General features: G+C 41.7%; 1 protein-coding gene across 1 annotated transcript in view; it reads right to left on the bottom strand.

The window, feature by feature from the left end:
* The window catches only part of LOC115084998 (cadherin-9-like), a 542,803-nt gene that overhangs the window by 121,731 nt on the left and 405,551 nt on the right, over positions 1–15,521 (bottom strand). Inside the window, exon 6 of the mRNA XM_029590504.1 lies at positions 8,957–9,144. Within this exon, the coding sequence (XP_029446364.1) occupies positions 8,957–9,144 (188 nt within the window). The remainder of the gene's footprint in view (positions 1–8,956; positions 9,145–15,521) is intronic.

Raw genomic sequence — 15,521 nt, 5'->3', positions numbered from 1 at the left:
CTAACTGAGACTAACATGCCATACTGGGTCAGACCAAGGGTCCATCAAGCCCAGCATCCTGTTTCCAACAGTGGCCAATCCAGGCCATAAGAACCTGGCAAGTACCCAAAAACATTGCATTCAGTGTTCCAAGGGCTACCAATTTTTGCATTGTGTCATGGCCAGAACATAAGAGATCATGTAGTTCATTCAGAATATCGGGAGCCTATTAGACATGTAACTGATGAGTCAGTGGGGCACTATACATGTGGAAGTTGTAGTGTTTGTGAACAGTCCTTTAGTGGACTTCAGTTTCCAATACTTGTTTTACTTGACTTTCACTTCCACTGTAGAACTACATGTGAGAGTTCAGGTGTTGTTTATGTCATGCGGTGTACTTGTTCTCTTTTATAAATAGGGATGACAAAAAGAAGTTTGAAGACCAATATGATTAAGCATAAGAATACCATTTCTTAGCAAAAACAAGACGCACCTCTGGTGGAACACAGTTTACATAATCAACATTATTTTGCTGGTTATAGGTTTGCAGTGTTAAAACAACCTAAATTAAGAACTGAGGGTTGACATTTAGATTTATTATTGTGTAGATACTAGGGATGTGCAGAGCAAAATTTTATGTTCATATTTTTTATGTCCGAAAGGGGGTCCCACTTGCGGCCAATATGGACATAAAAAAAATCCAATGAGTTGGGTATATGTACATATGTGCAAAAAAAAAAATTTAAACCCCCCTCACCCTCCTTAATCCCCCCCCCAGACTTACCACAACTCCCTGGTGATCGAGCGAGGAGTGAGGACGTCATTTCTGCAATCCTTGGCGAGAAGCATGTGACGTCGGTGGCACGTCGAGTGACGCGGCGTCACGTGATTCCCGGCTCGTTCGCGCCGGACGGCTCGTTCGGCCCAAAAAGAACTTTTGGCCAGCTTGGGGGGGCCTCCTGACCCCCCCAAGCTGGCCAAAAGTTCTTTTTGGGCCGAACGAGCCGTCCGGCGCGAACTTGCCGGGAATCACGTGACGTCGCGTCTGAGTGACGCGGTGCCACGTGATTCCCGGCTCGTTCACGCCGGACGGCTCGTTCGGCCCAAAAAGAACTTTTGGCCAGCTTGGGGGGGTCAGGAGGCCCCCCCAAGCTGGCCAAAAGTTCTTTTTGGGCCGAACGAGCCGTCCGGCGCGAACGAGCCGGGAATCACGTGACGCCGGCGTCACTTGACGTGCCGCCGATGTCACATGCTTCTCGCCAAGGATTGCAGAAATGGCGTCCTCACTCCTCGCTCCATCACCAGGGAGTTGTGGTAAGTCGGGGGGGGGGGATTAAGGAGGGTGAGGGGGTTTATATTTTTATTTTGGCTCAACAATCGCGATTTCCCACATATCGAACATATCTATGTTCGATATGTGGGAAATCCGATCGTTTATGTCGAATCAATTTTTTAAGTAAAAAAAAAATATGAGTTGCGTTTTACTAATGCGGTCAATCCGAATGCACACCCCTAGTAGATACAAACAAGTATGGATACATAGGTTGGCTACTGTTCAGCCTAGTGGTTTAAACATAGATCTCAAACGAAATGTGCTTTAATTGTTCTGCATTTTGTAAGGAGAGTTTCTGCAAAGTTTTAATAAAGTTGAGAAAGCATTGGTTGATCCTGTGCATCTTTGTTGAATTGGGGATTTGCGATTAGATCGTAAAAGGATTCCTTTATGTCATATGATTTTTACATAAGTAGCATTTTTTAGTGTCCTTACATGAGTGCTGCCATTTTTTGAAAGTCACTGGTGTCTGAAATGGGATGTATGCCTGTGAGTTGCAATAGTGTTTTCAATTTAATTGAATTTGTGTTTATGTTTTATGGAATAGATGTGTGGATATTAATTGACTTATGTGTATGATTATATTTTGACTACTGAGGAAAACAACTAGTAGCTGTCGAAACACTGGCCGTGTCGGGAATTATATAGATATGCTGTTATAAAAGTGAATGGCACCATATAAAGATAAGTTTTTTTATGAAAGCAGATTTTGGATAGTGACATATCAATAAGAATTTATTAATAAAAATAAAAAAAAGATATTTATGGTGTAGAAAGTTTTGGTAAATGATGTAACATCTAGGTGTTAGTGTCTGATCACTGCTTAGAGCCCATTGTGGGCGAGAGGCACTAGATTATATTGAAACCAGCACAGTTTTTCCAATACTATTCCTTTTATATATCTTTATAAAAATCAAAAAGATTACAGAACTTCTTTAAAAATATTTTTCATTTGTACCTTATCAGTTTCTTCACACAAATAGATATTGACATTAGTTGGATAAGTTTAAATTTATCTTGCTAAGTAGCAGTTTTGCCAGATAAATAGAACTTTTCAGACTTATCTGGTTAAGTAGCAGCTTTGCAGCTGGATAAGTCTAAGAGTTATCTGGTTATCTTACTTCACCGGAAAAGTAGCACTTTTCAGACTTATACAACGAAGTGGTGCACAATTATTCAACACATGTACAGTTACTTCTTACTTTAGAAATAAAGGCTGGAGGATTTTACACGTGTAATTTACATGCTTTTATCCCCCCATGAGTCGCCTTTTATGTGGGGAAAGTCAGCAGATTTTCTAATATGTGTTTCAACGAAATTACCAGTTTTTCCAGTCCTTCTCCAGGTCATCAAGACTAGGGATGTGAATCATTTTTTAACGATTTAAAACAATCGTCAGATATATTTTAAATCATCAAAAATCGTTAGAGCCACGATACAATAACAATTCCCCTGATTTATCGTCAAAAAATCGTAAATCGGGGGAGGGCAGGAAAACCGGCACCCTAAAACCCACCCCGGCCCTTTAAAATAAATCCCCCACCCTCCCGAAGCCCCCCAAAATGTTTAAAATTACCTGGGGTCCAGTGGGGGGGGGGGGGTCCCGGCGCGATCTCCCGCTCTCGGGCCACGGTTGCGTTAAAAGAAATGGCGCCGGTGGCCCTTTGCCCTTACGATATGAAAGGGCAAAGGTAGCGCCGGTGCCATTTTGGTTCCTGTCACCCGACGTCACGAGTGCAGGAGATCGCTCCCGGACCCCCGCTGGACCCCCAGGGACTTTTGGCCAGCTTGGGGGGGCCTCCTGACCCCCACAAGACTTGCCAAAAGTCCAGCGGGGATCCGGGAGTGACCTCCTGCACACGGGCCGTATTGCCAATATTCAAAATGGCGCCAGCGTCCCGGGGCTTTGTGCATGCCGGAAGCCTATGCAATATAGGCTCGGCATGCACAGGGTCGTTTTAGAAGGGCTATGCACATACCTTATGCGCGTAACACTTTTAAAATCCAGAACTTAGAGAGTAAGGGAAAGTGTACTTGGCTCAGGGCCAGTTATAAGACTGAGTTTGATAGAGTATGTAAATTATTTTTCACTTCATGGTTGAAGACTGCTTTGAATCTCCCTCGTGAATTGTTTGAATTAGTTTTATGACTGACTGATTTTTCAGGTGGTCATGACATTCAGACTGTGATAGTTTTATTCACTACTATAGTGACAAGTTGAGTAAAATGAGCTCCTCTGTTACTGCTAATCTCTCTACTTTATCCATTTTGGCTTCAGAGATATGAAGGTTGAGAGAAAATGGAATACTTTTTTACCTGTTTCTTCCACTAAAGTTAATGTTAATGTTACCAATGCTGTCCTTTAGACTCATATACTATTTAGTTTGTGCATAGTTTAAATGAGACGTTTTTAGAGGTCTTGACTAAGGGCCTCATTTTCTAAAGTATCGCAGGCCTGCGATACTTTAGGTAATGAGGGGCGGGGGCCGAAACGGGGGGGGGGGGGTGGTCCTGCACTAGCCGGCAGCGATTGCACTGCCGCGGTGCGATCGCTGCCAGTTTTGCACTCAATAGCACCACCATAGAAGGTGTAGCTATTGGGTGCGAAGTAGGACGCGAAAAGGCCCTTACCTTTTTTTCATCTGTGGCGTCTTCGCAGAGTCGGCCCCAGTGACGCCCTGACTTCTCCTCTTCCGGGACCGACTCCACCCCCATCTTGGTATCGCACCCGATAAGGGACTTTTCACGTTTGAAACATCCCTTATCGCATGCGATCCGTCTGGTAAATGAACCCCTAAACTGGTAAAGAAAGTAAGAAGGTGATTGTTTGTCCTGTCCCAAAGAATAGTTCTCTTTCTAGCAATGCTCCTGCCAGTTCAGATCTATTTCTGTCCATGGGGAAGATAGTTGAGAAATTAGTTTTGAACCAATTCACCTACTTTTTAAAAGACAATAATGTTTTGAGTGATTTTTGAAAATGAGTTTCAGGGCAGACATAGCACCGAGACCCTGTTGGTGTTCGTAGCTGATTTTGTTTTAGATCAGAAACATTCAGTTATTCTTGTTTTAAGTGATGTCTTGCCAGCTTTTAATTCTTTATTCCATACCAACCTGCAGCAGAGGTTGTTCAAGTTAGGGATTGGTAGGGTCATGGGGCAATGGTTTTTTGCCTCTTTCCTACAGGGCTGATCACAGCAGGCTAGAGTAGGGCAGCATTCCTTTGCTTGGACTCCCAATTATTCTGGAGTGCCTCAATCGATTGTCTTTATTGCTGCCTTTATTTAATATTTATTTGTGACATCTTTGTTGTCAGTTGAATGATTTTTTGGGGGGAGGGGGAATTTAAGAATCTGTGCTGACAATTTACAGCTATTTCCTGTTGTTAATTCTATGGTTGATGCTATTAAAGTTGTTACCAGTACAATGAGGGTGGTGAATCAGTTGATGAGAAGCAATGGTTTATCATAGAATGTTGCTAAATTTAAGTTTTACTAATTACATGATCATCCTAAGCCACCCTCCCCCTCACCATTGTCTTTGCAATTGGAGGATACTGTAATTTTATTATCCAAGAGCTAGATTTTAAAAGCAAAGATTGATCCATACATGTGAATGTAGGCCGCACACGATCCAGTGTAAGAGGGGCACTTTCAAATCAGGGTGGGTTGGGGGGGGCGGTGTTATACTGGTCTGCCTAGGGTGCAAGGGTCTGTAGAGTGGGAGCTATTTAGAGTTTCAAATTGTCTCTCTAACAGAGGTGTGCTCTTTCTGTCTCTCTCTCTCTCTCCTGGATCACTTGTGCGAGCATGTAATATGGTTATGGGTGTATGTACACTTCATTTAAAATTTACCTATAAAGTAGTTCAGTAAATTGATTCAGCTTTCATTCTTCATTCTCATCTGCATGCTGTATTTAAAACTGGATTTTTAAAAATTATAAGTTGCACAATATAAAGTATATGATTTTAGATTTTAGATTCATAGGCTTGTTTTAACTAAATTAAATTATTATAATGCACTTTACATAGGTCTGTCTAGATGTCATTAATGTGCTTTACAAGTTTTGCTAATGCTTCTGCTCAGTTGGTGTCTGGATGTTCTCTTCATAAGCATCCATCAAAGTGTTTCCCACACTTGCTCCATGTGCAATGGCAATCAGAATTAACTACATTTAGCATGTTATACCAGACTAATTCTTAATTTCTATAATACACTTTGAAACCAACCTGGCAATAAAGCAGAATAGCAAATGTTCATAATTAAATATATATAATGGTAATCTACTGGAAGTTTCATTACATATTTCTAATTATGTGGGATTTATTTAACTATTGTCATATAAGTCTATGTTATTTTGTTGTCTATTTTATTTATTAGTAATTTTTGGGTGTCCAAACTAAAGGGTTGTTCCCCTGAAGAAGCCTGGTTGGTGAAACAAGGGCCTTGTCAGGATATTATAACAGCATACCCAAAGGAACACTTTTCTTCAAGAATTGGGACTTTTCAACAATATACCCAAAGGAACACAAACAATTGTTAACATCTGGGTATTTTTGTTTTCTCATTTTGTCATTGTTATTGATAATCTGTATTTTAGATCAATTATCCCATTAAATTGGGTTCACCATTGTCTAGTTAAAAGTCTATATATTCAATAGTGTTACATGTGTGACACATTGTTTCAAATACTTTTGAAGGGCAGGTTAGAATAATTTTCTGTTAGGTCTAAGTGGTTTGTTTTTGTTTGTATTTGTGATTATACTTCAATAAAGAACTATAGCTATAAACCACATTGTACTTTGTCTAATCCCATAAATGCTTTTGCTCCACTCCTTTTGATCATTTGCAAACAGGAAAGAAGGCAAAACGATTACTGGCATGGTTAAAAGGGGAGGTGAAAGAAGCTATTTTAGCTAAAAGATCTTCATTCAAAAATTGGAAGAAGGATCCAAATGAAGAAAATAGGATAATGCATAAGAGTTGGCAAGTTAAATGCAAAGCACTGATAAGACAGGCTAAGAGAGAATTTGAAAAGAAGTTGGCCATTGAGGCAAAAACTCACAGTAAAAACTTTTTTTTTTAAATATATCCGAAGCAGAAAGCCTGTGAGGGAGTCAGTTGGACCGTTAGATGATCGAGGGGTTAAAGGGGCACAGAGAAGATAAGGCCATCGTGGAAAGATTAAACAATTTCTTTGCTTTGATGTTTACTAAAGAGTATGTTGGGGAGATACCCGTTCCGGAGAAGGTTTTCATGGGTAATGATTCAGATGGACTGAACCAAATCATGGTGAACCTAGAAGATGTAGTAGGCCTGATTGATAAAATGAAGAGTAGTAAATCACCTGGTCTGGATGTTCCCCTGAAGAAGCCTTCAGGGGAACCCTGGGGTTCCTTCAGAACCCCAGGGTTCTGAAGGAACTAAAAAATGAAATTTCAGACCTATTAGTAAAAATTTGTAACCTATCATTAAAATCATCCATCGTACCTTAAGACTGGAGGATAGCTAATGTAACCCCAATATTTAAAAAGGGCTCCAGGGGCGATCCAGGACACTACAGACCGGTTAGCCTGACTTCAGTGCCAGGAAAAATAGTGGAAAGTGTTCTAAACATCAAAATCACAGAACATATAGAAAGACATGGTTTAATGCAACAAAGTCAGCATGGCTTTACCCAGGCAAGTCTTGTCTCACAAATCTGCTTCACTTTTTTGAAGGAGTTAATAAACTTGTGGATAAAAGGTGAACCAGTAGATGTAGTGTACTTGGATTTTTAGAAGGTGTCTTTAGTTACTTGGCAAGTTTCCCTACAAAGAGAGTCTCCTTAAATTATTACAATAAAAAATAGACCATTCATCAAAAATCATTTCCCATTAACCAGCTTTTTAGCAACTTTTGAAATCTAAGATGATCTATTTGTTCCTTTAGATTTAACAAGAAGTCATTCTATAACTTTGCAACAGTACCAATCCATACGCCACTGATTTATATTTTACTGTTTTAATTGTATTTATTGTTTACTGTCTGTTTTACTGATTTATTTGTTGTTGCTATTTTCTGTTGTAATCTACCCTGAACAGATGTGCTGGCAATTAGGCCCGCACTCCACCACTGTCGAGGAAACAAGAGCCCAGCCACCATGCCAAAGGGTGACCACAGACAGAGCTCCACTGACTGATCCTTGACCCCATCAGCAAGGGCAGTGGCAGAAAAAGCTACAGGTAGGGGCATTTCCTCCCCCAACAGGTAAGGGAAGGGAACTAGGATGCCAAAGGGAGACCATGACTGGAGTTCCACCGACCGAGCCCGGAACACATCAGTGAGGCCAGCTGCAAAAAAAGCTGCAGGTAGGGAGCGCTTTCTCCCCAACAGGTGAGGGAAGGGAAGGAGGACACCAGGAGCAGCTGGTTGAAACCTTCCCCTGACGGCCCCTTGGCCCACCCACCACCACTGCTGAGGAAACAAGAGCCCATCCACCACGTCAAAGGCTCTAGTGCCGACGGGGACGCGCCCTTGGTTTGCGCAATAAGGAGCACCACAAAGGAGCTTGCCCCTTTCTGTGCCCCTTTGTGCATGTCTGAAGGGCAGATTGCAGTTGCTCTTCTCTTCTACTCTTCTGCCCAGACCATACAAAGAAAATGGATCAGGAACACTTCATAAGAACTAAGATAGACCAAGGTAAACATAGAAACCTTTAGCAGCCCTCGAAATGACCTGAGGAGGTCCACGAAAATCAAACAGCAAACAAACACTAACCTTATCCACCCAGCAAGAAACATGAACTCTTCAGCAGCTCACTCCTACCTAATGTTCTCAATGCTTCTTCTAAATGTGCAGTCCATTTTGAAAACAATTCCACTAATAAATGATTTACTTGAAGAATTAAAACCATCCATCTTCTGCATTGCCAAAACCTGGCTGAACAATGATGATAACATTCTCTTAAATGAAATTGAACATTCTAATTATGATATCTTTCACTTCCTCAGGCCTAAGCATAGAGGCGGGGGATTGCTACTTATTAGTAAAAAAAAAAAAAAAAGAGTTCAAACTTACTCCTTACAAGTTAGATGTCAACCCTCCTTACAAAGTGGCAATACTTAAATTGCTGCAATTTAACATCCGATTGGTCTATTGTCCCCTTGGAATACTTCAAAAAGACTGTTCACCTCCCAACAAAGAAACAAACTTACAATATATCTTTCAAATGCTGTTTTTCATTTGAGTGAAAGGAGCCTTTTGGGATTATTTTCATTAAAAGTAGGTAATTATGGCAAGAGGGTTCTATAAGTTAATTGTATGGTAAAATAACATTTTAATTCTTTGTACATTTAAGTACATTTTGATTTGTCTCTATTATAAAATGAGACATTTTGACCATGTAATCCTAACTGTACAGTTTTTTTGATTGGTTGCAGCTACCAAGGCTATTACTTGGGATGAAATGACATGCATTACCAATGTTTTGCAGAACAAGGGATAACATATCTGTCACAGAAACACATGATCAGAAATAATAGCTTCATATGTGCTAAACTTAAACTATCTATTCATCTTCACCAATATAGCTCTAATAATAATAAAAACTTGATTACGTGTGTATGTGTACATCATAGAAATACATAGAAAACTATAAAAAGAAACCTTTTTGATAGTTATGAGTCCTTCTTGTGTTTTCTTGTCTGTGATGATTTCAAACATATCTGTTCCATTTCCACCAGTGATGCTATAATCAACCTCTGCATTTTCACCCACATCAGCATCATTGGCTTTTATTCTGCCAATAGGTGTCCCAACTGGGGTTGACTCAAGACAGCTGAATTGGTATGTATCTGAAAGTAAATACCAAAGTTCTTTATTGACAGATGTGCATTAAAAAATCCAATTATCTTTGATATTGATGCATATACAGTATCTATTTTACTTCACAAAATAAAAAAAACAGCCCCAAAGAAAGTCTTTTTTGTTTGCCATCAAGGCCCCTCTTCATGATAGTAAGTTAAGTGTTGATGTGCCAAAATGTGTATTACTGGTGAATTGACATTAATGAAAATAACAACCTCTGGAGTGGAGGAGTAGCCCAGTGGTTAGAGCAGTGGGCTATAGACCAGGATGCCCAAAGTTCAAATCACACTGCCAGTCCTTGTGACCATACACAAGTCACTTTACCCTCAGGTACAACTTTCCAAGTGAATTTTCAAATGAGTTATGTGAATAAATGGAGCAATTTTTAAAAGCCATCTTTGCACAAATAGGTGCATTTTAAAAGCCCTACACCAAAGCTGGGAGATACACATGAGTCTCGGGCTGGCATGCACCGCATAGGCTTTAAGAAGTAGAGATGTGCAGTGGTAAGTACATTCGGTTTGGGCTTTGTTTTCGGCCCGCCGCGTGAAATTTCATTTTTCCCACGGTTCGGGCTTTTTTTTTTTCGGGGGACACTTCGGGTTAATGCGCACAAATCAAAAAGTTAAAAAGGGGCAGGGCATAGTATGGGTGGTACATGGACATTTTGAGAAGGTCACTTGAAATATGCACATAAGCATTTATGCACACAACCGTGCATTGGGGTCCTCTGCTGCATAACTTTACTTCTGGTATAGATGGCATTTTTTAAAAATAGAAATATCAGGGCTAGTCAGCGGGTTTGAACGGTTGAGGCTAATAGGGTAAAAGGGAGGCTATCTAACTAGGGGGTTAGGAAGTCCTATCATTTACCAGGGCAAACTGGGAATGAACTGGGGAAATGGGTATTCGAATTGGCGTGAGTGCCTAGCAAAATCCCCCCATTTACGTGGTAAAGGCAACCTTTGCATGCACATGACAATAGGTACAATACATAACACATAGATAATTGCTATCTAACATATTCCACTAACGGCCCAAAATGATGTGCCTATTAACTAGGGGAGGTTGGGTGGGAATGTGGTCACTGGCAGAAAGATGGCGAATACTGCCAGCCAAGGATTTAAAAGGAAGGCCTTGGACTGTAATCCCATGCTATCCAGCTATCCCGCCCCTCCCCTTACATAACATGTCATCCATGGATGCTGTCCATGGTCCTGAAATCCTGGCACCGAGGTTACTACAGGACGGCGGGAAGGGAAGGAAGCTCTGCCTTGCGCCATGTTATTACCAGTCTCTGGGCATGTTGTGTGGGACCTCCTTCTTGTAAATCTACACGCCTGGAAAATTTTCTTAAGGAAAAAGTGCCAGGGCAAGGTCCTTTCTTGGCTTGATTAGGTATACTTACATTTGAGATTTATCAAATAGGATTGTACATACTAATTTACTGATGTTAATTGATATATGAATGTGAATTGAATTAATTGGATATATGTTGAAAATGTTTTATTTTGGATTGATTTCCCATTATTTTTTAACAAAACAGCTGTGATTTGTTCTGTTAATACAAACAAACATATTTTATTATACATCTTTTTATTTATAAACATTTTAACAATAAATGTAAGAATTAAAAAAATAAATTACATACTTGATAAAGCACAGAAGCATGCAAAACACTATAGGGAGATATTCCATTCTTTTTTATTCTAGTTGCTAGGATAATTTTTTTTTAATCAAAATGCTTCCTTTGTCATCATTTATAATTTGCTACATGTGCAGAGCCTCACATGGCTATGAACACTGTAGGAACTGATATTACTGTTTGCATTTAGGATTAGAAGATCAGTATGGGCACATAGTCTACTGTTTTATTAATCTATGATTTGACAGTGCATTCAAGAAGTTTGTAGATCTTGCTAATGAAAGCAAACATTGCACTTCTTTTATTTCAAAGCTTCTTATTTTTAACTACTCTGTATGATACAGGTACTTCTGTATTTTCATTCTTTATGCTTTCATTCTTCTATATTATATTAAATGTAATTTCACTGTCAAGGATCAAGAGGTACCTGCTGTATCTTTTGCAATATGTATCTTTTGTTGCATTCAGTGGCTCACGGAAGGGCCCCATGAGCCTCCTCACTCACCCCTGACATGGCCAGTCCCAACCCGCAGTCAGCTCATTGCCTCCTGCTCTGAATGTTGTCCAGCCCATTCTGAGATGCACCAGCTGCCACTCCTACTGCCTCCCCTTCGGTGCATGCATATGTGCACATTATATAGACTCCGCAGTAGGAAACATAGAGCAATGATGTCCAATTTTGTCAGGCTGACTGGACTATTTATGCATAGGCCTCACTGCATTACCTTGCCTCAGCAATGGGTCTCCTGCTTGCAGTACATTTGATTTCAAATTCTTGGTTCTTGTGTCCTGCGTTCTTGATTCCTTATCCAACCTTGCCTCTCCAGCCTTGCCTCATCTAGTTTCCTTGTCCAGCCTTTTCTTGCATTGCCTGTCTCATCCAGTGTCCTCAGAATGTCTTCATCCAACATTGGCTTGACTTCTGGATTCTGGCTTCTTGCTTGAATCTGACCATGATTGCCTGCTACCTGGACCTGACCACCCTTGTCTGCTGCCTGCCCTGATCTTTGCCTGTCTCCAAATCCGTTAGTCTGCTGTCTGCCTTGACCCCAGTTTGCCATTGGAGTCTTGATATAGTCACTGCCCTAGGGACCTGTCTAAGTCCTGCAGGCCGCCAGAACTCAATCGCTCAACCTGAGGGGAGAGGCAGTTGGTATAGGTGAAGCTGCAGACTGTCCCACTACAGGGTTCATTGGGCAGCAGCCAGCATAGGCCTCATAAGTATGCCTATGAGGCTGTGTCAATTACACAGCAGCTCAAAGGGTTCACACCTACACCACCCATCACAGTTTGCTGAGGCTATGAGTTAGGCAGACTCGTCTCAGACCTCTGCTATTGCTGGGCTAGCGCATCTGCTTCAGCAGCAGCAGGACCAGCAGAATATCATGGCTGGGTACTTCCAAGGCATGGCTGAACAGATGTCTCTGGCTTCCACTACAGCTTCCATGATATGGCCTACTACTCCCACCCTTCACTTGCTTCCACCACCGAGGTATGTTAGAGGACCAGGGAAATGTAGAAGCTTCCAAAATCAATGTCAGATGTAGTTCAACTTACAGGCACTTTTATTCCCCACTGATTAAGTCAAAGTGACTTATATTCTATACTTGATAGGCAGCTTTGCCCTGGCCTGGGGCTTATCTCTCTAGGAAAGAGATGATCCACTCCTGGGAGGCTTGAATCACTTCTTGCAATAATATTGGCACATCTTGATGATCCTAGTCACATGGCTTCCAAGTTGTAAAAACTCCTGCAGATCAGACAAACATCTCCATTTGTTGGGGAGCAGGCAGTGCATTTCTGCACCCTAGCCTCTGAACTTCAGTGGGGCAATGACAGTCTGACTGCAGTCGTCAGGCAAGGGCTTTCGGCGTACATAATGGATGAGCTAGCTGCCAGGGATCTACTGGAGACATTAGAGGGCCTAATCAGCCTAGCCATTTGTCTTGACCTAAGATTCCAAGAACAGGCCCAGGAAAGGTGCTCAGCTCTCCACACCATTTGTCTCACCCCAAATTTCCGGCAGCCAGTGACTTCCTGCTCACCTCCTGAGCTGAGACTAGCACCAGTAGTGGTCATGCAGGTTGACTGCTTTAAACTTATGTGGAAAAGAAGCAAAGGCACCACAATCTCAACCTGTGTTTGTATTGTGCTGCATCTGGGCACTTCAAAAGTCACTGTCTGAATAAGCCAGGAAACCCAAGGACCTAGGTCTGGAGGAAGAGGCCACCCAAGTCATCTCTGCTCCTTTCCACAACTCCTAGTACCAGTACATCTCTCTATGGGGGACATTCTTGTGAATGCTTTTTCCTTCTTGGATAACCTAACTGGTGGCAGCTTCATCCCTGAGGCTTTGATCCATCACTACCGAATATCAACAATCCCTTTGGATACTTCACTCTCAATCTCATCCATTTAAGGAGAACCTTTTCTTGGACATGTTATGAGAGCCATCATACCCCTCACAATGCACACAGGGATTCTGCATGGCATGCAAATCAGTCCTTATGTGTTAAACAAAGCAGTCAATGCAATCATCTTGAGCTTACCGTGGTTCATGCTACATCAGCCACATTGTAGATTACCAAATGGAGCTCTAGCTGTCATGAGCATTGCCTTATCAAAGTTTTGCCTATGATGCCCTTGGCCTGGACAGTTGCCTCAGAGCTTATGGGTCTACTGCCATAATACCAGAGTTTGAAAATATGTTCAGCAAACAGCATGCAGAGATCCTGCCACCTCATCATTTCTACGACAGTGCCATTGACTTGGTTCCTGGCAAGGTTCCACCAAGAAGCAGGATATACGCACTCTCTGCCTCTGAAACAGAGGCTATGACCAAATATATTAAAAAAAAATTTGGACAGAGGCTTCATTCACCTCTCCTCAACACTGACCAGGGCTGATTATGTTTTGTAGGGAAGGACGGTTTATTATGTCCCTGTATGGACTATCAAGGTCTTAACTCCATTACCAAGAAGAACCGATATCCTCATTCCTTGATTTCCAAGCTCTTTGATTCCCTTGGGATGTGCAGATATTTACAAAGCTGGACTTTTGGGGGCATACAATTTGATCAGGATCTGAGAAGGCAATGATTAGAAAACCGTCTTTAACACCCATGACGGACACTATGCATACATAGTGCTGCCATATGGGTTGTGCGACGCCTCCACGGTCTTCCAATTTATAGACAACGAGCTCTTCCATGACCTTCTCTACTACCATGTAGTAGTTTGCCTGGATGATATCTTAGTCTTCTCTAAGTCTTTGCCAGAGCATCGATGTCATGTGAAATTGGTCCTCCAGAAACTACGTGAGCACCACCTCTATGCCAAGTTGAAGAATATGAAGAGCTTACCTTCTTGGGATATATCTCCTATCACGGCCTGCATATGGACCCAAACAAATTAAAGACTATACTGGACTAGACTTGAATTGTGGGCTTCAAGGCATGCTTCCTGTGGTTTGCAAATTACTATAGGAAATTTATTCATGATTACGCCTCTTTGACAGCTCAACTCACAACCCTAACCAAGAAAGGTGTGTACACTGCAAACTGTATCCCAGATAATATACAAGCTTTCAAATATCTCAAAAAGGAGTTCACCACTCAGACCCATCCAAGCCATTCATTCTGGAGGTAGATGTGTTTACCCTAGGGGTAGGCGCTGTCCTCCTGCAGCATAGCTATAATGGTACTCTCATGACCTGCTCCTATTTCTTCAAAAAGTTTCTCTGTCAGAGAAGAACCATACCATTGGTGATCGTGAGCTACTAGCAGTCAAGCTAGCCTTAGAGGAATGGTGCCATCTGCTAGAAGGAGCTAAGCACCCAGTAACCATCCCTATGGATCACAAAAACCTAGAACATCTGGCACAAGTAACGAGGCTGAATCCCTGGCAAGCCTGCTGGATGTTGTTTTTTTATCAGTTTGACATAGAGTTGTGGTACCATCCCTCGGAGAAGAACCAATGAGTCAATGCCCTCTCATGCTCCTTTGGATACTGAGGGCTCTCTGGAGTCTCCAGGGCTTATCATCGACCCTGTGAAGATTGTAATTGCTGTCACATTCACAGTCCCTTCTCGGAAGACCAAGGTCCCCCAGCATCAATGAGAAAAGGTTCCTCAGTGGGCCCATGACTCCCACTTGGCAGGTCACCTAGGTATCACCCACACCTTGCAATTAATCTTCTGACACTATTGGTGGCTACAAATGAAGACCGAAGTAGTGCATTACGTAGAGTCCTGTCTTACATGTGCCATGAATGATATTTTGCAAGTTTGACCTTGGGGGTTGTTACAGCTGCTACCAGCCCCCAAGGAACTCTGGACATACTTGGCCACTGACTTGGTTACTGACCTTCCCCCCTCTGGTAGCAATACCACCATATGGGTGGTAGTGAATAAATTTTCTAAGATGGTGCATTTCACGCCTCTTCCAAGCCTTCTGTCAACATCTAAACTCACTAAACTCTTTGTCCAAGAAAACCATTATGCTACTGCAACCACTGAAGGTAAATCAATGCGACATCAGTGTCATATACACACAATCAAGAAACATGTCACATTACATTTATATCTTTATTCAAAATTTTAATTAAATATGAAGAGAAACCCAATTAAATTGTCTCACTTGATCACAAAATCCCACTCTATATGTGTTAAATAATCCCAGTTACAGATATGTAATTTTTGCCCCCTGATGAAGATGGTTAT

Source organism: Rhinatrema bivittatum, chromosome 2 (genome assembly GCF_901001135.1).
Source record: "Rhinatrema bivittatum chromosome 2, aRhiBiv1.1, whole genome shotgun sequence".
NCBI lineage: Eukaryota > Metazoa > Chordata > Amphibia > Gymnophiona > Rhinatrematidae > Rhinatrema > Rhinatrema bivittatum.
Note: the sequence above shows the minus strand (reverse complement) of the source record. Positions and strands in the feature narration are given on the sequence as shown.